General features: G+C 38.2%; 1 protein-coding gene across 2 annotated transcripts; it reads right to left on the reverse strand.

Moving 5' to 3' along the window:
* Positions 1-374: 374 nt before the first annotated feature.
* TOLLIP (toll interacting protein) lies at positions 375-27,270 on the reverse strand. Of its 2 annotated transcripts, XM_035326903.1 has the most exons (7): positions 27,116-27,270; positions 18,687-18,836; positions 16,588-16,770; positions 14,105-14,257; positions 12,262-12,352; positions 8,376-8,396; positions 375-3,904 (listed from the first exon to the last, which is right to left on the reverse strand). In XM_035326903.1, exons 1-7 carry the CDS (start codon positions 27,266-27,268, stop codon positions 3,690-3,692), a joined length of 966 nt encoding a protein of 321 aa, XP_035182794.1. In that variant the 5' UTR covers positions 27,269-27,270; the 3' UTR covers positions 375-3,689. The 2 variants fall into 2 exon arrangements, with proteins under 2 accessions (XP_035182794.1, XP_035182795.1); XM_035326904.1 differs by lacking the exon at positions 8,376-8,396 and having other exon boundaries at positions 27,116-27,269.
* Between the last annotated feature and the right edge of the window lie 88 nt (positions 27,271-27,358).

Genomic DNA, 27,358 nt, shown 5'->3' on the forward strand with positions numbered 1-27,358 from the left:
TTCTCATTCCCTTCGCACTGTGCAGAATTTCCTCCAACCCCACACACAACAGTCCTCCCTTACTCCCCCCAATTCCATCCTTTGAACACTGCAACCCCACTACTCCCTCATTCTGACCTCTACACATGCAATATCCTAACATTTTCTGGAATAGCACCTAGAGGAGTTAGCAATAGGTATATACCTGGAAGTGCTTAAAATACTTCTGAGCATTTACTGTGCTAGTCCCACCTGATGATCACATTAAGAATTTAAGTGTAGCTTCTTAGCAAACATTCGACACCATATCAAAGACAGTAATTAATACTTAATGAATTCTGTATCAGCCTACAGATACCCAACTTCTGATGTTCTCCAAAAGAGACATAATACAGTTTTGTTTAGATGATACATTTATTAAATTAGAATGAAAAAGTTATTGTATTCTAGAGTGCAAGAAACACATTTGGACACTGGGCCTCAATACAGAGAGAAACAATGTCTTCAGAATTATTACAGCAAAAAAACATCCTCTGTACAGTATTACAGATCAACCAAACAAGCAATAACATTTGTAAGGGAGAAAACATTCAGTACCATCAGCAGATGCAAACAGCAGTAGAGAAGAAAGCAGCAAGGATCTAGCTAGACAAAAAATGTTCCTATCTTTAGCAAGTTCAGGTTCTTGGCAGTACTCAAACTACTACTAAAAGCATTAACTTTTAGCAGACACCAGTCTTACATCTGGCTTTGGCTCCAAGCTGCTTGAAGCTGTTGAGCAGAAAAGCAGTGTCAAACAGTATTATCCCACTTGCATTTCATCAAAAGCTACAATCATAATGAGTGACAGTTTATCTACATCAAGAAACAGACTTTTGGTTCCAATGCCTTCATTTCACAGACCCCAGAAAAACCAATTACTCCCTGCCTTTTTTCATCTCTCCAATTCACACCTGACAATGAGCAGTTTGACTGAGAGGATATGTACGTGAAAAAGCCAAGTAGGCTCACAATCAGTGTTTTGTTCTATTTTTAAAGAGCAAAACATCTTGAAATCAGAATTTCAGCTATAATGCTCAATTAAATCAAGACAAATCCCCAGAATATTTAAGTGTAGTTTAACATGCAGAAATCCCTCTACTGGCCATATCGCTCCTACATGTCCAATCTTCAACTCATACCAAACCTGTTTTGCCTAACAATTACATAAAACAAGCCACCAATACCAACAAAAAGAACTAAGAATAGGAGCTATAGCTCGCTCAGAGGCCTGGAACTTTGTACATGAGTAAGTCCAGCTAACATTCTCACTTATCTCTCCTGATTGTTAGAATTGAAAGGTGTTTATTCTCTGCTTGAAATAGAGCTGTAATAGGATGCAGTACAATTTACCAGCCATTAAGTTGAACCACAACTGGTTACTTTTATAAAAAGCTGTTATAGCAGATCCCAACATTTAAATATAAAAATTTAAATATATACATTTTCCCTGAATTGTTCCATCCCTATCAATTCATGCAGAGTAAGTTAGAGCAAGGGACTTTTCCTGGACATAGCTAAGCATTAGATCTTTACCAAGATTTACCCTCTTGATTAATGATGTCACAAGTCTCTGTGCTATGAAGATAAAGACCAAATACCTCCACACCTATTCAACCACAAAATTTACAGTGATTGCAGGGAACGTACAAGACTAGTTTCTTGATGAACACCCGTTTTAGTTTAGAAAAACAAGATGTGGTGACTCTACTACTAAAGCACAAAGAAACTTCAGCCTTGAATCTCATTGTTGAAATACAATGGGAAGATGTATAGACATTTAGGCTCTCAAAGGTAAATTTAAGACCATAGGGGATTTGTAACAAAACGTATAATTGTACTTTATGAAAAGACAGCTTTAAAAGATCAGGAACTGGGATGATTTTTGGTACTATATTTTAAAAGTTTCAGTATCATTTTTAATCATAAAAAAATAAATATTCATACTCTACCATCAGTGCTACCAAAAGGCTTCTTAAATGTAGGTGGGAAAATCAGCTTTTCAGCAGTTATGAAAAAGAATATTTTAAGTGTGGGACATGCAACAAAGTGTGGGAAGAAGAGAATTAGGATCCCTTTTCCCTATTCCAAACCTGGCTTTAAAGTTCTCATGAATCACTCAAGAGCCTGGATTTCAAGTGTACATTCATTCCAACTCTTGAAAATATAAAAGAGTATGGCTATCATAGAAAGTATTTGAACACAAACAATCAAAAAGATAAAACAGCAACATTGCACATCATTGGAAAAAATAAACTGGTGTATACTACTTAAAGTGCATTACTTTACCATCTACACAAAGACACTGCAGAAACTTAACCAACTGGTAAGTTGGTAACTGGTGAGTTCTGTAACATTCTGCAGTTCCAAGATGAACTGTTATCTGAAGAATTAACACTAATAATAAATACAAGCAACCTCTAACCTCCTCGGAGGATCAGACTAATTCAGGTATGTTACATTGTCTCCCACAAAGAATTTATTTCTATCTGCATCAAATCGTAATAAATTGGGTTGGACCAGATGACCTCCAGAGGTCCCTTCCAACCTCAGCCATTCTGTGATTACAGCAACCATAATTAGTAAGTCACTGGGCAACTCATAATGCCATTCAAAGATTCTGAAGCTATTTTTTATGCTTCTGATTTCAAATTACATGAATAGAATGTAATAGTTTTTCCTAATATAATAGATTATAACTTTGCTGAAACATAAAGAAGCCAGATCATAGATTTTTCCTTTTTTTTTTTTTTTTTTTTAAATAAATGACAATATTGTAAGTAGTTCTTTACAGCTTCATTAATTTCTCAGGTACAAAATCTTTCCTTCTGCACTCATGTTTTTGAATAGCCATGGGAACGCAGAAGTAGTAGTACTTAAGAGCGCAATTCGCAGTGGGAATACATTAGGGTTCTGTTCTCTGCTACAGCAGTACAGACCATCTAAGTTGAAAAGTTACCTGTTAAGATTTTACAGATACATGACCATACTATATTGCAGGATAAAGCTCCAAAATACACACCAGCTAACATACTGCCTTGGTGCTTGATGACTATATCAAAAGATGGTCATTACAAATAGCAACAGTGTAACCTAAACATTTAGCTTATTTAAAATCAAAAAACTTCTATCAATCAAAAACAATTGAAAGTATCACAGCAATAACTAACCACCACAGGACAAGGAAAAGGCCTTTCTTTTAATTTCTGGCAGAAACAGGTTGCTTGATTAAACCTAAATACTTTAACAAATTCATTATTTTTAAAAAGCAAACCCTTCAATGGAAAAGCAATTTTTTTTCAATCTAACGAACAGTAGTAAATCCTGTACTGCATAGAGTTACTTTTTAAGAAGAAGTTTTTGAAAAGGGGGAGAGAAAGGAAAAAAATCAGCATTACTTCCTATCCCCCATCAGAATACAGCCACACAGGGCACAGCTGATAGTGAAGATGCTTCAATGCTGTACTGTAGGGCATACACTAAACTGAGTATGTATAGGTAGAGAAAGAAGGTGAAAAGATCCAAATGTCCAAGGAGGAAAGGGGGTATAATCTTCCACGTAGGATGCACTAACAGAAAACTGTTAGGAAATTCTTCCTCTAGCTAAATCCCTGGCTTGGCAAGTAAAAATAAGTGGCATTGAGGGCAGGGAGAATGCAGGAAGTGGGGATTTATGATTCTTCAGCCATCTGAAGCAAGGAATTGATAGCTGCATTCTTGTTCCCCCTCTGAGCTTCTAACACTGAGCGGATAACTTCTCTGTCCATGTTGGGAAACATGTCCTGGATAGACTTCAGGTCCTCTTCGTTACACAGGTGCTGAGGATTGACTGCAGGAGGTGGTATTGCCACAGGTATCATGTCTGGATTGCAGACTGCAGGCATCCCTGCACACAGAAAAAACACAACACAAGCATGTGAGGAAAATTAATGATTCTGAAGAAGAAAGGGGCTCATCCCTCCCCACTAACCCACCTTCTTCAGCATTTTTTTTTTTGCCATCTCTTTTCCAGAGTAGATTAAAGACTGTTGCAATCAGAACACATTTTTTTAGAACTGGACCTCTGTCCAAGTTATGTTCCAAAAGCAATATGGTAACAGGTACAGCTCAGAATTAGATACAAGCTGTATTAAACAGGTTTATACATGAATCACTAACCAAACCCTAGACATACTTAGGTCCTACGGTGTGATGAACAAGGTATTTTTACTTCAGCATTATACATGACTGATAAGTAGACATTCAATGAATGCAATCTCTGTTGCATTAAAAAGGAAGTTAGGTCCACTAACAGACTGGACCATATTCGGAAATAAATCTTAAGCACATGTTTTTTCCTGGTTAAAGTTCCATCTAGTTCAGCCTGCAAAGTCACAAGGTAGCAAAAAAGCAATCCCTCTTATGCCCATAGGGGTACACAGTTTTCCCTGTCCCTTTGCCAGAGTGCAAAATTCATGTGACGTTTTTCATGAACTTTATTGCTGTGTGAAATTAAAGCACTGTTGGTTTATAAAGACAGTTTTAGAAAATGGGGTTTTGAATTCTGATTAAGAGAATTACTAGAAAAAGGCCCTTTTCATCACTTGACAAGTTCTACCACTAATTCAGACTAGATTTGTTGCTGAAAAACTACCACTTGTTTTTATAGAACTGAAACCAAGTATAGTAGTACATTTAGAGGATTTTATAATTTCTGAAAATAGCCTATTTCACTAAAAGCCAGCCTTATCTTAGTCTTGCATTTTTATGCATTACTTCAGTTCTGCCGTATTGTTTTTAAAATAGGGCAAGAAGAACTACCTGCATCTAGATGCAAACATGGCACCAATTCATAACTCAGCACAATAAAGTCTTCACATTTGCTCTCTACTCCCTTTCAAACATTTTATCCACTTTTTTGACCGCTATTCACCTGATATTTTCATGGAGTAGTCCACAGTAATTCAAAGATCTGTATGTGTAGCAATAGTCAATCAAAAAAGCACCACCAAGTATTTTATTTTTACCACTTATTTTTATCTTTACACATAATTATGTTAAAGTATGTCACTGTGTCCCATTCACTTAGTCCCATTTACTTAGACAACGTGACAGAGACCATATCATCCTGACCTACACACAGACTCACAATTTGTAAGCTGTGTGCTTTTCTTGTGCAACCACGTCAACTCCTCCTAGAGTTTATCTCAGTGGTTTTTGTTGTTGTTTCTAAATCAAAGACTTCTAATCTTCATAGGTTTTAATTAGCTCATTGTTTATCATGAAAACATTTACCCCAGAACTGTTTCTCAATAAATTTCAGCTAGCTATCCTCCACTCATCTAGAAGCAAAACTACATCAAGTAATAGATTACATATGATATTTGGTTCCCCCCCAAAAAAAACAAGAAACAATACCCAGTAAATGTTATCTTACCTGCATTTTCTTACTGATCATCTTATTAATTACTTGTAAACTCTAGGTTGGATCAGCTAAACACATCTGAATCAACTCTGGTTGACAATATACTGTAATTGAATATAGTTTGACTGTGTATTGCAATTGTGATTTTACTCAACGTACTTTCTTCAGTTTAGACTTCCATCCTATCCAACTTGACACAGTGGTGCATTACTGAATTGTAAAGTGTCTCCATACTAATCAATCTTCTCTGACTTAAAAATTCCTCTTGTAATCTTCTCAAGCTTTGTTAGAAGTAAAAAAAGGAACCTAGATGCCTGAAGCCTAGGGTACAGGCTGCATCTATTTGAAAAGGTTCACACTGGCAACGAAGTACAAGCCCCCTCTCACTCTAATTTTATTACCCACACACTGGAACCACATATTTGCCCAGCCATATGCATCACACCCCTACCAAGGATATCTATACTTTCTTCCACAACAACCTACACTTTGGCTCTAGAGCTTCACATGGCGTTTCAACCATGGTCCCTGGGATTCTGTTAAGCACTGTGAGATTGTTTGAACAGCTGGCAAATCAGACCATGATAGTACCTCAGAGGCAATCCACAAAGCAGTCCTCACCAAAACTATGAATAACACTCTCTATTCAACCACATCCAACAGCACTTCATGTTTGCTCTTCTGTAGCTTCAACACTCAACTCTCTCCTCACTCTTCCTACCAACGATCTAGACGTATAAAAATGTGAACAAAGATGTGTGGCCTCAAAAATAAAGTTGAAAAGTACCTGAAAGAACAGAGCAATACAAGTTATGCTTTACTTTTAACCTCAGCTTCCTAATTTTCTTCAGTAAGTCATCAGCATGCAAAGATTATCCAACTATCAGCTTGCGTAAGAACTGTCCATAAAAAAAGGCCTGTTTAAACCATTAACCCAAATGAAACATCAATTCTCAGCTACCACAGCATCCTATAGCTTACAAATAAAGTTTCCTGGTTTTTGACATTTATGACAAGACACTGAAGGTCACACAATTTTGTTACTGCTTTTATCAAAGCAAAATAATTGTGAGACCAAACATCTGCACAGGCAACCTACTATTTTCAGTCTGAACACTTGAATTTAGAGACAAGATGTCTCCTCAGTATTGATCTACATTAACAATTTTAAAACTCCATTTTCCTCAGCTCTTATATTAATATAATTATTTAATATTCTCTACATTCACACTATATACAAATGTAAGAACCACAGTGATATTTAACAAATATTTACCGCGGTAAGTGCATACTTTTCATGAAGCTCAACATTCAAGCTATATAATTACCAATTTGAAGAGTAGCTTGCCTTTTTTCCCCCTTTTTCTATTGTTTTCCCCACCACAGACTAAAAGCATCCATCATTTCTGATTTACAAAATAGTAAGCCTCAAACAAACTTAGACACTACATAATTTAACATACATACACAATTATCAGACAATAGTTAAAATATACTTCAGATTTTTCAGTGTTCAGTAAAAAGCTGCCTTACATATTAAGCAGCTCGTTCCACTAACAGTGGAAGACAAACTAACCCACATTAGCATCCTCTATAAATAGAACCCAATGCTCCTGTGTTGCTCTCAGGGACTAAGTTCTATAAATCAGAAGAATGGAGCGCTGTTTTCTAGTTCAGTGAAACGGCAACGGCAAACATGCTGGCATAAGCAATGGCATTCCAATAAATGAAATGAGCATGTCAATTGCTACAAGCAGCAATGAAGCATCAAAGCCTTAATAAGGTAAACTTTTTCCACCTGCACACAAGGCATTACACACTTATTTTGTTGTTCAGTCAAATACTCCATGTAATAGCTCATTATTACTGTCCCATGCACAGATCTTTCCAAAATAAACTCAGGAACCTCCTCAGAACAAGTTCTTTAAATTAAAGAAATCAGCACCTTTTTTTTTTTTTTTTTAAATCATATTCAAACATGATACTTGCTTCAGAAAAAACACTTCTAAAACTAAAAAAAAGATGATGGCATCCATAAAGTATTTCTTATTCACAAACTGCCAGGTAAAATGAAGAGTATGGACCCACAGAATTTGTACAATTCCACTGCTCTGATGAAACTAAATACACTGCAATAGCCACACCAGTTTTGTTTACAGCATTCTTCTGAAATTCAGAGCATCAAGAAATGACATATTTCACAAGACATAGTTCTGGAATTTTCTGAACATACTTGATAGAACACCAGTGCCTGTATTGAAGGATGTCACAGTATCTTTGCACAATTCAAAGTCAAATGTTTCATAGTAAAGCAAGCCTAAATGAAGAAAAACTTATTTTCTGTAACGTAATTCACCTTTAGAGTTCATTCAAAATTATATCAAATGCTTAACTTCACATGAATCTAAAATAGATGTGTATGAAAGATGCATACTGATGAAAAAGTGTTACTGTTTTTGGGGAAAAAAAAAGCTCATTTAAGAATAACAGAAGGTAATTGACAGGCTGTCTTGTCAGAATGTCATTGCAGAGCTGAGTTCTTCACTTCCAAGTTTACAAGAAGTCATGACACTACCTCCTTCTCCTAGATCTCACAGTAGCAGAACAACTGCAAGATTAAAGTCTGTCTTCCAGGAAACCAGTACTGTTATTTAAAATATCTCACTAGCATCAAACAATTTCAGAAGAATAATCGCATCTTATCCATCAACACCATCACCAATTGCTTTAAGCCTTATAGCTTGATGCTGAGCAGAAGACTTTAAGGATTTTCCCCACAGATTAGAAGGGCTTTAACAATTTCACGAGATGCATTAAGTTATTCTATTGTGACATCCAAGTGGCAATACCTTGTGATACAGTCTGCTGTAACGTAAATACAGCTGCCTACATTAATTCATGCAAAGACTCAGGTAAATGAGGATGGGAGTGAGAAAAGAGCTTGGAAACTTACCCAAAGCAAAGTACTCAAGCCCTATAGACAGGTGGAAATGAAGGGACGAGGGAAAAGGGATAAGACACGGGAAAGAAATATTAATCTATTTTTAAAAGAAAATGAACCATTCAGTTTCTAAATGCAAAAGTTGGATAAACTGAGGTAACTGCATAAAAACTAAATTACCTACTATCAAAACCAAAATGCTGCTAGGGATTCAAGTCCCACAACTAATTTGCTTCAGCACTCTGAACAAGCTTCTCAGTGTGCTGTTTCTACAGAAATAGCAATTAGAGGGAACAGAAAATCAAAATAAGCTAATAGGTGTTTTAGCAAGGATTATATTTTATAGTCCAAAAAGGACAACATACATCCATGGTGTTGTAACATATCAACACCATCATGAACTAACCCATGAAACCCAATACTGACACCTAAAGGTGTAATGTACATAGAGGTACAAGTTTACCTCAATGGAACTGATATGCTGGACTGACCTTTTTTTTAAACCTACTTCTTATGCAGGTGTTTTAAGTCATGTGCAGACACATTTCCTACGTATCCCATTGGAAAAAAAAAGATCAGAAATACAGGGTCATTGAACCAACTTTGTTCAGCTTACTGCCTTTCACATCCTATCACAGATCAAGTTGGACTGTAAGCAAGCAGCATGCCTCTATGGATTTTACAGTGCTAAATCCACTAAATTTTAGAAAAGGCAAGTGGAAGAGTATAGAGAAAGCCAACTATTAGAAGCTTAAAACAGAAGTTCAGGTTTTCCCAAACCCATCCCAGAGATACCATCCATGACAACTATAGCTTGTAGCAACTAGCATCATCATCAAGATGAGTTTTTAATTTTTAAAATTTTCAAAATGAATCAACACCATACAAGAATACACCAAGGTTATTTCTGCTTTCACCACAATCTCATCCCTACCATAAAATGTGGGGAAAAGACCAACACATTACTTGCGCTAGCATTTCAAGCCTCATCTGCTTACCACAGTGTCTAACTGCTTGCTGCTACTATTCACCTCCGTGTGTACGATAGAGTGTAAGTAAAATAAATTGCTTTCAGTTTAATTAGAAAATTAGTTATCATGTATGCTAAGTTCTGAACAGATTATTCTGTCACCCACAGAAAAAAAAAAAAAAACGTTTGGCCTTCATGACACAGCTAAATGTGACTTAATACCATCTCACTGTAAAGTTCAATTATTTTGGACAATTTCCACAAATCAGTGTTACACTGTTCTGGATAAGCATTCCAGTCCACCCACTGAATCTATTTTTCATCTTAGACAAGATTTAGATTCTGTCTTGCCCACCAGCAGAATTTCAGATGCAATAGGTTACATTCAGCACTGCTCTTCCACTTTTCTCAAGGAAACAAATAGAACTTGCTTATTGACTATACTCATTTAAGTGGACAGGCTAAAAACTGGAACTGAAAAGATGGGAAGGTAAATTTATTCCTGCGGAATATGCTGATGTCCTACCACTGCCTTTCTTTAAGTAATCAATCTTAAAAAGAGAAAAATCCCTGTACAATATTCCAAAGAAAGTATACCAAGAGTTTCCCCAGAAGATACAGTCAATTCAGCTTGTCAGAGGCCAGTTGTTTACACAGACACAATCATCTTCCTGAAAGAGTTTACAGAATCAAGGGGGAAAATCTAGTTTAGGACACAGAAAACACTGCGACAATGCTACATGTCTTCCAAGATGTACTGTCAGTTCCATTTATCATTTGAAATTACCTTTATTAATTTTTATATTAAATTCTATAATTACATTAGGGTCAATAACATAATTACCCATGTAATTACATGGGTCATTAGCGAACAGGCAAAACCTTTAAAAACTCACAGTGCTTTGAGAAATTTTCATGGTGGCCACTGAAATTCTGGAACAGCAAACAAAGCACAGTAATATTCAAATTTTTATCAAAAAATATAGAAAATCTAACTAGACCAAGGCTGGCTTATAGTAAGTTAGTTTGGCATTTGTACAAGGAAGTACATTTGAGCTTTCTCAGAACAAAGAGTTCTAACGGAATGATGGGACTTCACAATGTTTTAAAAACACGAGTTACAGAATCAGGAAGAATTTTTAATAAAGGTTATCGTAACAGTAACTAAAACAAATATGCTGCATCTTTGCTGAAGGGAAATACTCCAACATACACATCAATAAGACTGCTACGTAAAAGATAACATTCATATGTAACACCTGACCTTTTATCAATCACATGCACTAAACATAAGTTGCTTGTTCACTTGTCCAAGACAATTTAATAAAGTATACCTGAAAATAGTCAAGGCCAACACAAATTTACAGAACGCCAAGATACACCACTGTACTTTTTCAACTCCATGGGTTGAGTTTCAGTTTTACCTCTTCAGCTGGATGTCAAGTTTCAGTTGTATCTGAAACTGGTCTCTGCTTCATTTTCACTGATCAGTCTGACTAGCCCAGTAATTTTGCTATGTTAATATTGTTGGTTTGATCTGTTAAAGAAATTCTATGGTTCTATTGTACTACTATAGGTACCGCCCCAGTGATTAATTTTCATTTAACCACACACAAGATACTAAGTTTGAAGTTCTGTAACTGTTTCAGTACATAGGGATGGGATGAAGCTAAAAGTAAAAAGATGCAGCATCTAATTCAAACACAGAAATGCTACACAGAAGTCTGGCTTACCACAACAGAAGCATACTACAGGATACACACACTAATTTAGACTATTTAGACTATTGGCCAAAAAAGACTTAACTCCTGAGAATTAAACTATAGAGATGAAAACACATTAAATGAAGCATACTGCATGTTTTACATCAGGCAGTAGAGCATATAGCAAAACCTTTCCATGTTTTGCTTTAATTTAACTCTGAAAATGAAACAAAGTATTATTCCTTAAGTTACACATCCTCTATAGTGGAGGTTTACTTTTGAATTTAAGCTTCATTCTCTCTGATCAGGGATTGACTCTAGAAAAGAAAAATCTGTTGCGTCAGATCTGTGTCCCATACACTAACATTCATATATAAATGTATGAAAAGAAACTCAAAATACATTGATTACAAGATTGTTTTCCCTTAGAAGTATGTATCCTGCTGAATTCATGTATGAACTGGATCTTTTAAGGGCTCTAAGTAAAATAAAAAAAAATGAACTTCACTTACCTGTTACCTAGGTAAGGCAAACACATGGTTATTTATACACTTTATGCTTCTCATCTTTGACAGAAGAATTACAAAACCTAAAGTCAACATATCTTTCAAGTCCACAACTTAATTCACACAGGCCAAGACAACTGACATCTGCTTTAGCTTGCCTTGGCATATTTCCACATCTCAGAGCTCCCTAACATTTCTCATTCAGAATGCTACAGAGCTCATGTGCTGTGTATCAAGTTTCCAGAGTAACTTGAAGGACCACAGAAAGGACGATCCCTTCATAGTTTATTTAAGCTGCAGTTCTGACAGCAGAAATCGTTTGGTGCACTTTCTGAAGCCTGAGCAGTTTCTCACCTGGATTGCCAGTATTTAAAAGCACAAGATGTATTACAGTGTGGCCTGCCAGATACTTAGATATGCAATGACCAATAAATCTAAATTATATATGCAGAAAGAGTAGCCTTCAAGCTACTTGTTCTGACTTTATTGCTATTTTAATCCATTTAGCCAAACTTATGCAGCTCTCTTAAACAAGGTACAAGACTGAAATCAGACCTACACATAATTCACTTGCTTTTCTCTCAAAAAAATACAATGGAAAAATGGTCAAAGTCATTTATAGCTTCACCTTACATCCTGAAAAACAATAGAAGCTTGGTACCTATCTCTGTAAAACCCTTTATCTGAAGTTTTATGAGCATTCAAGGAAAAAACCATACCTGCTATAGGCACATATCCCACTCCTTGCTGGTATACAGTAGGCATCAGGACCACTGGCTGGGGCTGCATCATCATGGCTGCTGGCAATGACTTGACCAAAAAAAAAGCACAACAGGAAAAAAAACATATTAAGGAAATATTATTATTAATTAAACAATTCAACTAAAGTGAAAAAGGGAAAGGGGAAAAGGGAGGGGGAAAGGAAATAACAAAACAAAACAAGTAAAGGCTATGTGGAAGTGCAGAGGAAAGAAATTACTCTCTACTTCCCACAAATGAGCGATGCTTGACCACGTCCTTGAAGCAGGGCCTCAATGCACGTAGCCGGTGTTCGGGAGGAAGACAGACGTCTTCACAACAAGAGCCCACCCCACCCTTCTTCTTCCTTTTTCCACCTTTTATTGCTGAGTGTGATATCATATGGTATGGAATATCCCTTTGCTTTAGGTCAGCTGCCCTGGTGATGTTTCTTTCTCACTTTTTGCCCACCCCCTAGGAGGGTCAGAGAGAGTCCTGATGCTGTGCCAGCACTTCTCAGCAGCAGACACTACACTGGTGTGATACCACTGCTGTCCTAGCTACAAGTGCAGAGCGCAGCACTGTATGGGCTGCTGCAGGGAAAGTTAACATCCCAGCCAGACCCAGTACAATATTAGAACAACTCCGTGGGGGCGGGTAGGCAACATGACTAGAACAGCAATTAAAACAGCATTTGTTAAAAGCTATATTGTGATACAACTATGAAATACAGGATTTCAATATGACTGTAATAAGGCCTACCTGATCTATATAAAGCAAATTCTCTAGCAAATTAACTCAACTACTGCCCTTTTAATTTACAACCAATTTGAGTGTAAATCAGCATAAGCACAACATATCAAACTATCTTTTCACAGCAGCTTGATAAAACTGGCCACTGAAAAATTATTCCTGAATTTTAAAAATGGCTTTATTGGTTTTCTTATTTCACAAGAATAAAGCATATGCTGTATTCATCAAATGAAAACTTAAAGCAAAACTGAATTCTATTAAGAGTGATATACCGCTTCTAGAAGCAAATACTAGATCAAATCAATTTTTGAGGTAAACCAGTACTTTATTTAAAGTATCAGTTCAAGTATATCCCCTTTTACTACCACAATTCCTGTTTACTTTGATCCTGGACAATATTAGCAGGTCACATTCTCTGTGTAGCACATTCACTTGCAGACAGTTTTAAAGGTTAATAAAAAATCCTTTATCCTACGGGTGAAGGGAAGAACTGTTCAGCTCTGGGGCCAAATGTGAATCTTGAACAGCACCTGTTTGCTCTTGTGCACTCAGCAGCAACCTGGAACTTCTGATCATGTGCATGCATATTAGGAAGCATTCAGGGGTGACCATGCTATCCAACTACTTATGCCAAAGATGACAGGCTAGAGAACAGCCCAGGAGCTACTAAACAGGTAAGTTAATAGTTCAAGACCAAATGAACAAGAACAGAAGTAAAAATTGCAGTCATCAGAAAGAGCAATCAAACTTTCCAGAAAGACTTAAGACAGAAGAGTTGTCATTAGTTCTCCTTTTAAATTGACATGTCTTTCTAAGTATTTAAGGGCAGGAACACAGAAATTATCTGAATGTTTTAATAATTACAAAACCAAATAAGTATTAATTTACCACCTCATCAAGGAAGCACTGCCTTAATTAGTATTTTTGTCTGCTCTTCCCAAAGGTAAGTATAATTATTTTAAACACTAATACAGGCACACAAAAAATAGTAAGATATAATGGAAATACTTCTACTTTAACTCAAAAATACCCCCTTCTGTAATCTCTCTTCTCACTCCTAACTTATCTTACCGTGTATGACATCACCAGATTAATCATTCCTTCTTTGTCATCACCCTGCCTTCCACTCAGGCTATACCATTCATCCTCCACATTTCCTTGTTTCAGAGACTCAGGAATTGTAATGTGCGTCCAAGCAATGCGGTCATCCATTGAAAAGGCTCGCTGAAAGGGAAAAAAATCTGAAGTAGATTCTTGACTACTGATTCTTGATTCTTCAGTTTTATGCTATTATATTTTGGCAGTTTTATTTTATAATTATTACTTCTGAAATTATTCTATTATTCTATAAATACCTATTGAAAGAGTAGGTAAATTACTAAAAGAGTAAGAGGAGGAAATTACTAAAGAGTAGGTGTTTTAACCATCTCCTTTCCAATTGGGATGAAGGGAGCTTTGTGTTCTTATGAACGATGGATTGCTTTCTTATGGATGATAGATCAATAGCAGTTATTTAACATTTAAAAATTGAAAATCTTCAGCACAACACTTTTAGAAGTACAACTTACTAACATCAGCATAGCGTGTGGGAATTTAGTCACATCGTGTCACTCCATGTTACCTTACTGCTATCTATCTGTACATGTTATATATATATGTCACAGGACAGACCACTGTCTGTCTCCTCTCAGTCTCTTCTTCTCTAGGCTGAACAAACCAATTGACCTCAACTGCTCCTCATACGTCTGCCCCTCCTCTAGACCTATCACCACCTTTGTGGTGCTCCTCTGTACGCTCTAATAGTTTTATCTCCTTCTCATACTGTGGTGCCCAAACCTGCACACAGTGTTCAAGGTGAAGCCACCCCTGAGTAGAGCAAGACAATCCCTTCCCTTGATCAGCGGAGCAGTGCTGTGCCTGATGCACCCCAGGGTGCAGTTGGCCTTGTTGGCTGTCAAGACACTCTGCTGGCTTGTATTCAACTTGCTGCTGACCAGAACCCCGAAACCCCTTTCTGTGGGGCTGCTCTCTAGCCTCTCAACCCCCAGTCTGTACATACGGCCAGGGTTGCCCTGTCCTTGGTGCAGAATCTGGCACTTATTCTTGTTAAACCTCCTACAGTTAGTGATTGCCTAGTGCTCTAGTCTGTCAAGATCTCTCTGCAAGGCCTCTCTACCCTTGAGGGAGTCAGTAGTTACTCCTAATTTAGTATCATTTGCAAACTTTCTTAGTATGCATTTAAGTCAGGTGTCCAGATCATTTCTAAAAAAAATGAAGAGAACTGGCCCCAAAACGGAGCCCTGGGGAATCCCACTAGTGACTGGCCACCAGCCTGCTGTAACCCCATTTACTAGAACCCTTTGAGTCTGACCCGTCAGCCAATTGTTTGTCCATTATATTATGTATTTGTCTAGCTCTACGCTGGACATTTTGTCCAGAAGGATACTGCGAGAAACAGCATCAAAACTTTTTTTTCCTTGCCTGAATTGACGTAAAACAAACAACAGATACAGAAATATTTTACATAGTAATTCAAGTCTCCATCTGATTAATCAGCCAGAATGCAGAAGGTTCTACCTGTAAGGCAGAAGGTATGTAAACAGGCCTGTATCTGTAAATGACAATCACTTGTGAGCAGTCAACACACTACTAAGTAAGAATCAGCTCCTGCTTATACTGTTAAAATAGGCTGTGAACTCCAGTGATTCAAGAGTAGATAAAGGACTGATGTGCCACCCCTGTCGCAGCAATGAAACAAACTTCAACGAAGTCATAGCCTCTTAGATTATCTGGGAAGGCACATTTGCGCTAAGTCAAAGTCAATATCCTGAACTGGAACAACTGAGGAGGCCGCACATGTTACCTGCTGCCAACAACAACAACTAGCAGAAGAACGTACTAGAATTCAAGGTAGTACTACTCTTCTAGGTAACCTTTGTAGAGCAGATTACCTAACTGAGCTGTTAATCCGATGTACTTAATCTCTAAGAAAAATCAAACTGTTCACAAGGTAGGAATTTATTAACACTGTGTGTTAAGTAAAACATATGCAAGAGCCTACATGCCTACCATACTGGCCTGAATTTCATTCCCAGATCTAAGTTATGTTTCTGCTAATAAATTCCAGTGACTACACGTGATATATATGACTGGTTTATTAGCAATTACGAGCTTGCATATAAACTCTTTCTGGATTAGAATAAAAATGAAAAAAAATTGACTAAACCAGCATTGTATAAACATGCTATTTAATAGGAACATAACAGAATAAAAGGCGACAGAGCATTTTAATAGTGAAAAGTAACTTAAGACACTCCTCAGACTATTTTGCTTCTCCTTCTTTGCAGGAAGCCCTGCCTCAGCTACCAAGCTGTGGCATTCTTGGGGCAGAGCAAAGCCTTATGCACTGATCTTGGGATTCTGAGAAAACTACATCATTTTCCGGAGAGCACAGCTAAGAAACAGCCTTTGCTAACTCAATCCTACCTTCCAAGATTCTACTCAAACCTCAGCCCAAACAGGGGGTGAAAGAGAGAAAATACACTCATTCTGACCTCATCAAATATCTCTAGGTAAAAAGAATCCACACCCGGGGGAACAGTGCACTGAATAACTTTGTTCCAGCGGGGGTTCTTGGCTCCATTATGTGCTGTGGGGGTTTCATACACAGCATACCCCAGACGTATTCGACAGTATGGATCCATGCGGGTCATTCCATAGTTCTTTGCCAATTTTGCCTGAAAGAGAAATGAACCTTTAAGTGTATAACGTTTACACTAACTTGTGAAGTAATAATTAGTAGTTTACAAAGAGAATAAGAGGACCAAGCAAAGCACTATAATGAATTGTAATGCCAACGACGGAGAGTCTTTAAGAGAATCTTTAAAAAGAGATTCTCCTTTCAAACTGTCTGCTGTAGAAAACACTTCAGTTATGGTGAAGACGATTAAGTTATTTAATAAAAAACAACAGATGCACGATTATAAGAAAAGTTCAATTTTTGCCTTGGTTTTTGCCATCCAATATGCAGTTACAAGCTTCATGTGATAGGTAACCTATCCTCTTCACCTGAAGTACTTTTGAAGGATGAAATACAGAAATACAGTAGCTTCAAGAATATCACAAGGTTTTCGTCACAAAATAAATTCAATTCAGGTAAAATCTAGTTATTTATTCTTTTCAGAGATAAAACATGATCTGATGTGTGCAATTGTTAATTTGCCCACTGAACTAAGTAATAAATTCTATGCTACTACAAAGATGCAGTATATAATCAGAAGATATCCAACTTCTGTTGTAACAGAGGAACAGGAAAAAAAACAAGTTGATAACAGTCCTAAAGACAACACTGAGTACTGCTGCATGGGTGCGCCAAAGTAGAAATTAAAATTTGACATGTTTCTGGCTTGTATGAAGTAGCCTTTCTTTTCTTTCAGAAAGAAAAGTGACAAAGTGGTACCTATGTCTCCCACTGGCAGGAGATTTAAAGAGTTCAAACAGTTGAGACTTGCAACAGATTTAGTCACAACAGGTGTAGCTCCATCCTGGAAGGCCCTTTACTCCTTCAGGGTACACGCTAGTTCAGTAATTCACATATTAGCACTGGTGAGAAATATCTCACACTGTTTCTTGTAAGTCTGGCCTTTGCAATTAAAGTAGAAAAGTTAGCACCCAGACCATGCTTCCCTGTCGACTCTGAAGTCCAGAGATTAAAAAGCTTACCATAAGGCGTTACCCAAAGAAAAAAAGAGTATTTGAGTTACTAGACTGACAGATGCGTATATAATCAATTGTGCTTAGATAAACTCATCACTATTTCTGTGTATCTTCAAGAAAAAAAGCTGTATATACCTTCCAAAAAAACATTTTCTGATCTCTCTCCAGTTTATTAGTAGCAGAATCCATGCATGTACTTAATCAACAGGTATTTAAATAAATACAAAATACTTCAACAGCTTTTCGTGCTCCACAGGTTAACTGTGCCACGGTAAGTCTCCTATCCAGAGTACCACATGCCTTAATATGCAGCCAAGATTGCTGCAGCAATCTTGCATGAATTCCCAGGCAGGCACAGAAGACAGTTTTGGGACACCATACAATCTGCCATTAGTGAAGCCATGTTGGCTGTCATCAATCACCTCCTGATTTTCCACATGCCTTAGCATAGTTTCCAGGAGGATCTGCTCCATGATCTCGCCTGTCACAGAGGTGAGTGAGACTGACTAACTGTTAACTGCCTGGGTTTTCCTTGCATGGGTTGTGAAGGAAGAAACTGACCACTGAAGGATACAGATAGAAAGGGAGGAACGACACCTATTTTCCTGTGAGACCCTGTGGTTTTCCTCCCCTGTAAGGACCTCACCTCGCCATTAAAGCTATAACCATACTCACACTATACCAGTCTTCATGCTAAAATTTGAGGCTAAACAGATCTTTGGTATACTTTTAGAAAAATGACATGAAAACTGCACTTGTAAATAGATGAGGCGTGTTAAGTTCATGTGAGGGACATACAGAAACATGAAGATAGAAAAAATGTTAAGAACTCACTTCCTATACACAAGTAATTTAGTAACTGAAATTCCAACAGTCTTTTATCGCCATTGATGGAAAAGGATTAAAGTTTGTTTCACAAAGATAGTACGATTTATACCTGTACCACAGTAATGCTGAGTCTGCCTACTGTACCCATTGGTCCTCCATACTGTAGCTGTTGAGCTGCTTGGGCATCCAGTTGGATTTGCTGTTGCTGCTGGGTTGGAGTAATGCGAAGAAAATCTTGAGGAAGCTCACCAACATATACCTTAAAAAAGAAAAAAAAAAATCTTTAAACTTGTCTTCCACTTTCATAATGAAAAATGAGAAAGAATTAAAAAATCAAAAGCATAGCAAAAACATTCAGCAGCATTTTACCCTGTTTTGACAGCATGAACGAAGAACTAGTTAAATGACAGAACTGCCAACTCACATGACAAAGGTACTCATGCTCTCTTTCAGAAATATTAATTTCCAATATAAGTCTATGGAAAAAAAAAAGTTGGAGATACAGAACCCAGGCTGCTCTACAGCTAGCCATTTAACTAGTCCACACAGAGGTCAGATCTACGAAGTCTTACATCCCATTCACACATTACATCCGATGCCACCCAGTTCTTTCACCTATCCATCGCTTGCTCTATCTGATCATTCCCATGACAAGATGGTACTCTTTCAGTATGAAAGCACTGAAAGAGATGATAAAGTCCAATATGCTTTCATTATCATTAATGCAAGCTACTGCTCAATGAAGTTTCCAGTATTTTTACACACACCTGCAGCAGATACAACTGCTGCATAAATCTTTCCAAAATACATGGTGCAATGCAGTATTTAAAAGGGTCATCTTCACACTCATCCTCAAGACAGATCACAAAGGCAACATTTACTATAAACCAAATCCTTCAACAGAAGGATGTCCTAATCCTTTTCCAATGTTACACACAGCCTGCAGCTAACTTTGTCAATTTTGGGGATAGAATCCCACCATACTCAAAATAACAGAGGAATTCCAAATTTGGCTTACCACAGAAATGCACAGTTAGGAAAAATCTTAAGTAGAAAAGTTTGAGGGTAACTGTCACAAGTGGTAATGTGAATCAGGAGTCACCATTTAATTCATGTAATGTTTATGGTACAAGAAAGGTAAAATTCTACCTGTTACTTGTCAATTCAACAACTCTGATTGTTTCTAGGTTTTAAATGCTCAGTGAACACCACCACCAACGCACTCAGAGGGATCACCACGCTAAAATAGAGTATAATGTAATAAGCAGCATAGAAAACTCATCATTAAGCTCATTTCTGTTGTCTCTAGAGATGTTTACATATTTAATACAAAACTGTCCACTGCATCAAGGTAAGAGACAGTGTAATCTCTTATGTTACTGTCCCAGACAAGATTACTCAATTGCGTATCTGGCAAACGCATGTCCGTAAAACAACATACCTTAGGAAGTTAAAAGGCCCTGAGGACATAGATTCTGAAGATTAGACAGCGCTTGCATGCCAAGATTGCATCTTTGAGATAGCAACAGTCATATGAAATGCAAATTGGCAAGAGACACCATTTCTGTTCAAGAGCCTCAGGGATCCTGGCAACAGTAGGTGTTACATGCCAGAAAGGAAGTTTATCAAAGCAGCCAAGGAGGAAGAACTGAATGCCTGCTGCTAGGCTATTATGAAAGAGTGAAGAGAATCAGTTTTGCTTACCCATGTCTTAAAATCTTACAATGAAAGATCAATTGTTGCAGAAGGTGAATATTTTAAAGGGAATTTTTTTAATAGTTAACTGACAGTATCCATTAGGAACACTGATTTAGAAGTGAATGCTTTGCTCGTGTTTATTAGACTCTTACTTTGTTAAAACAACAAATTCCTTTTTCATGGAGCACCACTTCGCTGAAGGCATTACCTAGGCATCGTGGCAGTGCTGGAAATAGCTCTCAAAGGAGAGAACAAAGAACTACAAAAAATATTCCTTACAGAGAGTGTGGACCTCATACATTATCTTCTCACAACCGGGCAAGTTTGACATTTGGATTCCTCATAATGGCTTGCTTCCTGAAGAAAATAACTCCATAAATAAAAAGCTATTAAATAAGCCATTTGCAGAAAACTTTATTGGTTATTTAGTAGCACTCTAATGGTGTGATCAACCACTATGTAAACTAATGAATCCTCAGCTGATAGCTGAACTTTCATCAGCCCTTCCAGTCTCTAATATGTTTACCCATAAAATATTTTTATCCACCAATCAAACATTTGCTTTATTGATGCTTGAGTAATGGCTATCATACCATGCTAATCTTGAAAGAAAGCTTATTTAAGTTAGGTTGGAAATAAGACCTGTAGTCCTGTAGCAGCCTTATTAGAATATACGTTATTAAAAAAAAAAAAAAAAAAAACTATAACACAGTCCATTTAGGAATGATTTGAAACAGCACCAGAATTAGAAAGGCAGTGAATGGCATTTGCAACACAGCAGGTCCCCTCCAATCCTCGACAACATCCAGAAAGTTTCAAATCTGGAATTTCTAGCATCTTTAAAAACATGCACCTTAAAGATTTCCTCTAGCCAGAAGTGGTGGCTGCAGCTCTGGAATTACATTGTCATATGTTCTAGCTGCCTCTGCCAGCTTCTCAGAAAACAGGATAGCATATTTTATTTGGTACAACTGTCCTAACATGGACATTGGAAAACTTTATTCATTCATGACGGTCAGACATGTGAAAAACACTATTTTTAAATTTTATTATTAGGGTCACCCAGATACTGCTCCAAAATTAAACATATAAACCAGTCTCCACACTGAGGTCCAAAAGAGACAGACAATATCTGTAATGGAGACAAAAGCTTTCTCACAGCATCTAAGCTGATGTTAGGCCATTCAGCTATCTCACACAAAGCTATGCTCCTATCCTAGAACTTCAGAATAGACATAGCCAGAAACTGAAAACCAATAGCCTAATTAAATGCTTAAAAGCTCTGAATGGCAAACCCCTTAAGAGAAATAGTGGGGAAGAGGAGATGCATACACTCCCATCTTAGAATTCTCAGCTTTTAGTGAGATCTGGTACGTAAGCCCCAGTGGTACATTCAATAAGCACCCAGCAGAGATGCTCATGGAAGAAAATACATTAATCAGTAAGATTTCATGCTGGTTATCAGTTGATTCCATATAGATGGAGATAAACCAATAGTGTACAATCTTTATCTGTAGAGAAAACAGACGAATTTTTCCTCTTCAAAGTATTCAGAAGTAGGTAATTGCCACCTCCAAATCCCAATTGAAAATAGTTGTATAACCTGAGTTTGACCACAGTTTATTTTTAAAGCAAGGTGAACATAAGAGACAAGCTTGTATCCTGCTCAATACCCAATTTAAAAACAAACACGCTTCCCTCTACTATTGTAACATTTAAAGAAGAACGTGAAATTCAACTCCACTCTACCATCAATTGCAGAATAAAATGTTCCATTCTGAATTGTACTAAATTCACTTTTCAAGCAAGACAAATATGACAGTCATGACAAAACTACAATTCTGAAGACGGACATTTGGCAGGCCTTCATAAAAATAAGCCTGCCTAGTAATCACTTCTTAATAAGCTTTACTGACAGCATTACTATCAAAAATGAGTTATCTAGACAAAAATATAGCCCCTTCTGTCTACTAAAGCCATGTAACATCTTGTTTTGAGGATATTTAGAGAGTGAAATGCTGCAGGTGCAAAAAACCCACCTCAACTCACTCCTCTAAACTGAAGGCAGCAAGGAGCTCCACAGATGTTCAGCCTAACGCAGGACTGGGCTGTCAGTCTCATCCTCCTGTTTCTTCTCACTCATTTCTCATGCAAGATTAGGCAGTGCCAATGCCACTGTTAAGTAAGCTACCACAGAGGGTTGAACAAAAGAAAATGCAGTAAGGGTTGGAGGTAAAGGAAAGAGGGGAAGTCATCAGGCAACCTTACCTGGCTCTCTAACTGATGATGAAAGTTCCTCCATAATGGAGGGAGAGGCAATACAGCCCCAAGGACAAGCACAAATGCTCTGACTTTGGGAACCATGATACCTTTGGAGAAATGTAATTAAGGTTTCTACACTTGCAAATAACACCAGGAGTTCTGATAGCAGGTTTCAGAGACGTCTCATGCTGAAGAGCTATAAAACACCTTAACTACTCAAAGTTCTACACATTTATCTTTAAATGGTTTCACTGTTTTTAAGAAAGAAGAACCGAGTAAGAGAATTTTTAACTATTCTACGTTTTGCATGCTAAAGAAAAAAGCTGGCACCAGATTGGATGCATCCAAAGGTGCTGAAAGCGATGGCTGATGCTAGTTTTCAAGGCTGGTCTCTATCATTTTTGAAAGGTCACAGAGATTAGAAGTCGACCCCCATAACTGGAGAAAGAAAAATGTCACACCCATCTTTGAAAAGGGCAGAAAGGATGACCTGTGAAACAACATGCAGGTCAGTTTCACTCCAGTTGCCAGGAAATTCACAAATTCTGATAGCCACATCCATGCACATGAAAGAGGGGACAAGGAATAGTCAACATTTACCAAGTGTACAAAATGCCTAATTGAACCTGACTGCTTTCTATGACAAAATTAGTAGACCTGTGAATAAGTAGAGAACAGGTTTGTTTACCTTGATTTTCACAAAAGGCTTTCAAAAAGGTCACCAACCACATCTCAGTATCAAAGCTCAGTTATTACAATCCACACGTGGGTTGACCACTGGACAGAGGAAAAACTGCCAGACTACAGAGCTCAGGAGTTGAAGTTCAGTGGTCAATGACACCAGAAGTGGGTTAAAAGCAAAGTTTCTCAGAGGTGTGCACCTAACAAGCACAGGTCTGAGACCTAACATGTGTGCCTATTCTTTTTTTTTTTTTTTTTTCCAGTGACCAGAGGTGAAGACAGGATGTACATTCATCAGTTTTTGAGGATGATGCTTTATTTGGAGGAGAATGGTGGTATGTTTGAGGATATGGCCAGCAACCACAGCATCTGCGAGATATACTGGCCAGAAACTCATGAAATTCAACAAGCATAAAGTCCTGTACTCTGGACAGGAAAATCCCTGGCACTGGTACAGCCTGAAGAACAACCGGCAGGGCAGTAGGGGGAAATCCATGGAAGTGCAAGTGAAAGGTGAATGAGCAGTGCATTCCCAGAACAACAAAACCTAGCAGCATACCATACTGCATCAACAAAAGCCTAACCAGTAAACTGTGGAAAGCTGTTGTTTCCCTTTATTCATAACTGTTAGACCGCATATGGAATAGTGTGTCCAGTTTGGACTGGGCCCATGGAAAGGGCTGCAGCACAGGACTTGCAAAGAAAGGCAAACCCTTTGTCTAGGGCAGAGGAATCTTCAGATGTACCTCGTAGGAGCTTTCTAGTAACTATGAGGAGTTGAGAAAATGGAGCCAGGTTACCTTTGAAGATGCAAGGCAAGAAAGGAGAATTCAGCTGTCCAACTGGAACAGGGGAAGTTTTGGGGGTGATGGGACAATGCAGGGACAGCCACAGGTAGGAGCAAATTTCACTTTCTATTTTTTCCAACAAAATTACCAGACATTTCTTACCTCATTCTTATGATTTGTTAACAGAAAGACTCATCTACTTACTTACTTCCTTTGCTTCCATACGTCTACCTGTAAGCACTTTATGAGTCTACAGTCATCACCTTGACAGTATTTTTCCCTTTCTGCCAAGTATACCAAATATATTTAGTCCTGACCGAGCACTTTACCAGAAGCTACTGCTACTGGCTTTTCCCAGCACATCTAAATTTGTCCAGGACATTAACATTGAAAGATCTGCAAAATGCATTCCACAGAGCAAAAGCACAGCCATTAACAAAGAAAAAGACTGATGTGGTTTCAGGAAAGAAGAAATTTGCGAAACAGGAATCTTCCTGATTTGAAGGCTAAGTATGGCAGGAACTGTCATATTCAAACGATTTACGAAGTGAAGATAAAATTAACGTCTACGGATATCTCAAATTCAAGAACTGTTTACTGCATTCTTGAGCTACATTTGAAAACAAAACCAAGTAAAATTAGAGATGACAAGGCTTATGTAGTTAAACTGCAGTATTAGAACAAGCAAAGAGAGGTAATCGCACATACAAACTGCTCCTTAGAAAATTTCCAATCATGAAAACGGTGATTATTAAGGAAACTGTAGGAGCAGAAATCTAAGCAGCCTAGCTTGGCACTTGATTTAAATTTTGGAGGATCTGGCGCTTGCCAGCATTATGAATAATCACAGTCATCCATTTTGGCTGTTCTAGGCTAGCTGACATATCACAAATATGAGGTCTTGAAGTCTCAGACTTGAGACAACCTGAAGCCTGACCAGACTGTTTAGCAATATCCCTCACTTAGAAAAGGTATCATTTAGCAGCCCTTCCGTATTCAGCTGTAGTTTAGATTTCAAAAGCTGTTTTGTCCTCAAAAATACCACAAAACATGAATTCACACTAATCCCCTATCATCCTGACCATAGATCTATATTCTAGCAGAATATCTACCATTAGCAGACAGAATTTCAGTTCTCTTTCATCTAAAAAACTCAAGGTCAATCAGAGTTTTTAATTACTCATCAAAGAAGCATGGTCACAAACTAGAAAGCATAGGTAGAAAAACAAGATTGGCAACTGTATAGCGGCATACTTTTGTTTTCTGATCTGCATGGAACTGGAACAACCTTGAATATTTTCTTGCCTGGTCAAACTGAAAGAGACATGAGAACTGCTCTCTGCAGCACTGAAGAAAAAAACATTTCTCTATCCTTTAGCACCATTTAGTGGCTATTCATTTGTAATGCAGTTGTATGCATAGAAACAAGCAGAATTCTATCTTCTGCTCTAGAGAAAATTAAGAAAGGCGTGTTACATACTGGAGCAGCGTTCTCATCTGTGAATGGGAATTTTTCAATACTGTGTAATGTAATCATTGACATCTCTGAAGTGCTTAAGACAAAGAAGAAAAACATGTTCAATGTGGGGAGTACGTGAGAAAAAAAGAAAAAAGAAAGCCAAGGCTGTACAAGATAAACCCACATACACCTTTTTACCTGTCAGGTCTAAATCAATTCTAAGTAACAAAATACTGACAAGAGATTCTATATGGTTACCTGTGTAATCGTAAGACACAACATCCAGTATAACATCCTAGATGTTGAGATGCAGTTCCTTTAAAACGTTTAATAAAGTCTAGGAAATTATGATCTTCAAACTGTGAGATGATAGCCAAGACCAATGAAGTTCTCACTAAAATCTTCTCAACTCAAGAGGATTTCAACAAGCTAAAATAAGCAGAGATTAATGTACTTGCACTGAGTATCATCAAGGTGTTTAGCACCTCATGCAAGGAAACTTCTCTTGGAAAGAAATATCAGTATCACCTCTCAGCAGGTCAGGACTGCAGCCAAGCCCGCTGTCCAGCTTCAGCCACATCACCACTGCTTGTTATCAGTCCCTGTGAATCTTCTTCAAGCACCAGTTCCCTGCTCCAACCTTTTCCAAACATCAGCTAAGGGACAGCTAGAAATAAATGTTTTGTCACTTGTCTCTATATTTAATAAAATCTGTCACATATTGAAAGAATAGTATTTGGTTTAGTCAAGCAATAAACTCTCAGACACCAAGCCTCTGGGGATAGACACTACCTAATTTATCAGATTCTGACAGAACAGCTGTTATCTTCTCACAATATCATCAAGAGATAGCAGAAGTTTTAATTCACACTTTCTATCTTAATTCCTCATTGAAAACTTCTATCCCAACAACAGAACTATGGTTAAAGCCAATTGGAAAATAAATCCATTCTTAAAGATCTGACAAGTAAGGCATTTTAATGAATTACATTGAGGATCAAATAGCATTACTACCATAAGATAATAACATACAAAGATTCAGCTTTTCAAGATTAGTAATTTAATAATGCAGTCCTCTAGTCTCTCAGCAAAGCAAATAAAGCAGCTGTTTGAAAGAAATAAAGAACAGAAATATAAATATAGAAAAAAAAAATCTTACTTCACCTGCAGAGCAATATCATACCACTCATTACTACCAGACCCTTCCAGAGAGAAACAGCACACGTGTAGAAAGATGTTATACCACCGAACTTAAACACCACACCACAAAACATCCTGACATAAGGAAAGATTATTTCAGAGCATAGCGAGGCAATTAAACATTCCCAATTAACCTTCAGCACCAGCTCCCAGAAGACTGTTAGACCGGACTGCTCAGCTGCTTTCCCCCTGCGGCTGCACGCCACCACCGGGCGCCCCTTTCAGCACGTTTCACCCCACAGCTTTCACAGACGCCTGCCTGAGCCTGCCCAGCCCGAAAGGAGCTAGCCCCCATCGTCTCCACAGCCTCTCCGCCAGGCAGGGCGCACAGCGGCCGCGCCTTGCCTTGCCTCGCGGCGGCGGCCGGAAGAAGGCCGGGGGGCTCCCTTTTGCGCTCCGCCGGGGGCTGAGGAAGGGAAGGCGCCGGGACAAGCCCCTGGCAGCACTCACCGGTCCCCGCTGGGTGCTGACGGTGGTAGCCATGGCGCCTCCCTCAGGCCCGGGCCCGGCCGTTACAGCTCCAACGGCCCCAGCTCGAGGCGCTCGCGTCACCTGACCCAGCCCCGCCTCTTCTGGCCCTTTCCAGAGCAGCCCCGCGCGCATGCGCACAAAACAAAACCACAGGCAGCGCCCCAGCCTCGTGTGCGCATGCGCTAGTTCAGCGGCAGGGAGTGGAGGGGCGAGAGGAGCCCG

Source organism: Oxyura jamaicensis, chromosome 5, assembly GCF_011077185.1.
Source record: "Oxyura jamaicensis isolate SHBP4307 breed ruddy duck chromosome 5, BPBGC_Ojam_1.0, whole genome shotgun sequence".
NCBI classification, from domain to species: domain Eukaryota; kingdom Metazoa; phylum Chordata; class Aves; order Anseriformes; family Anatidae; genus Oxyura; species Oxyura jamaicensis.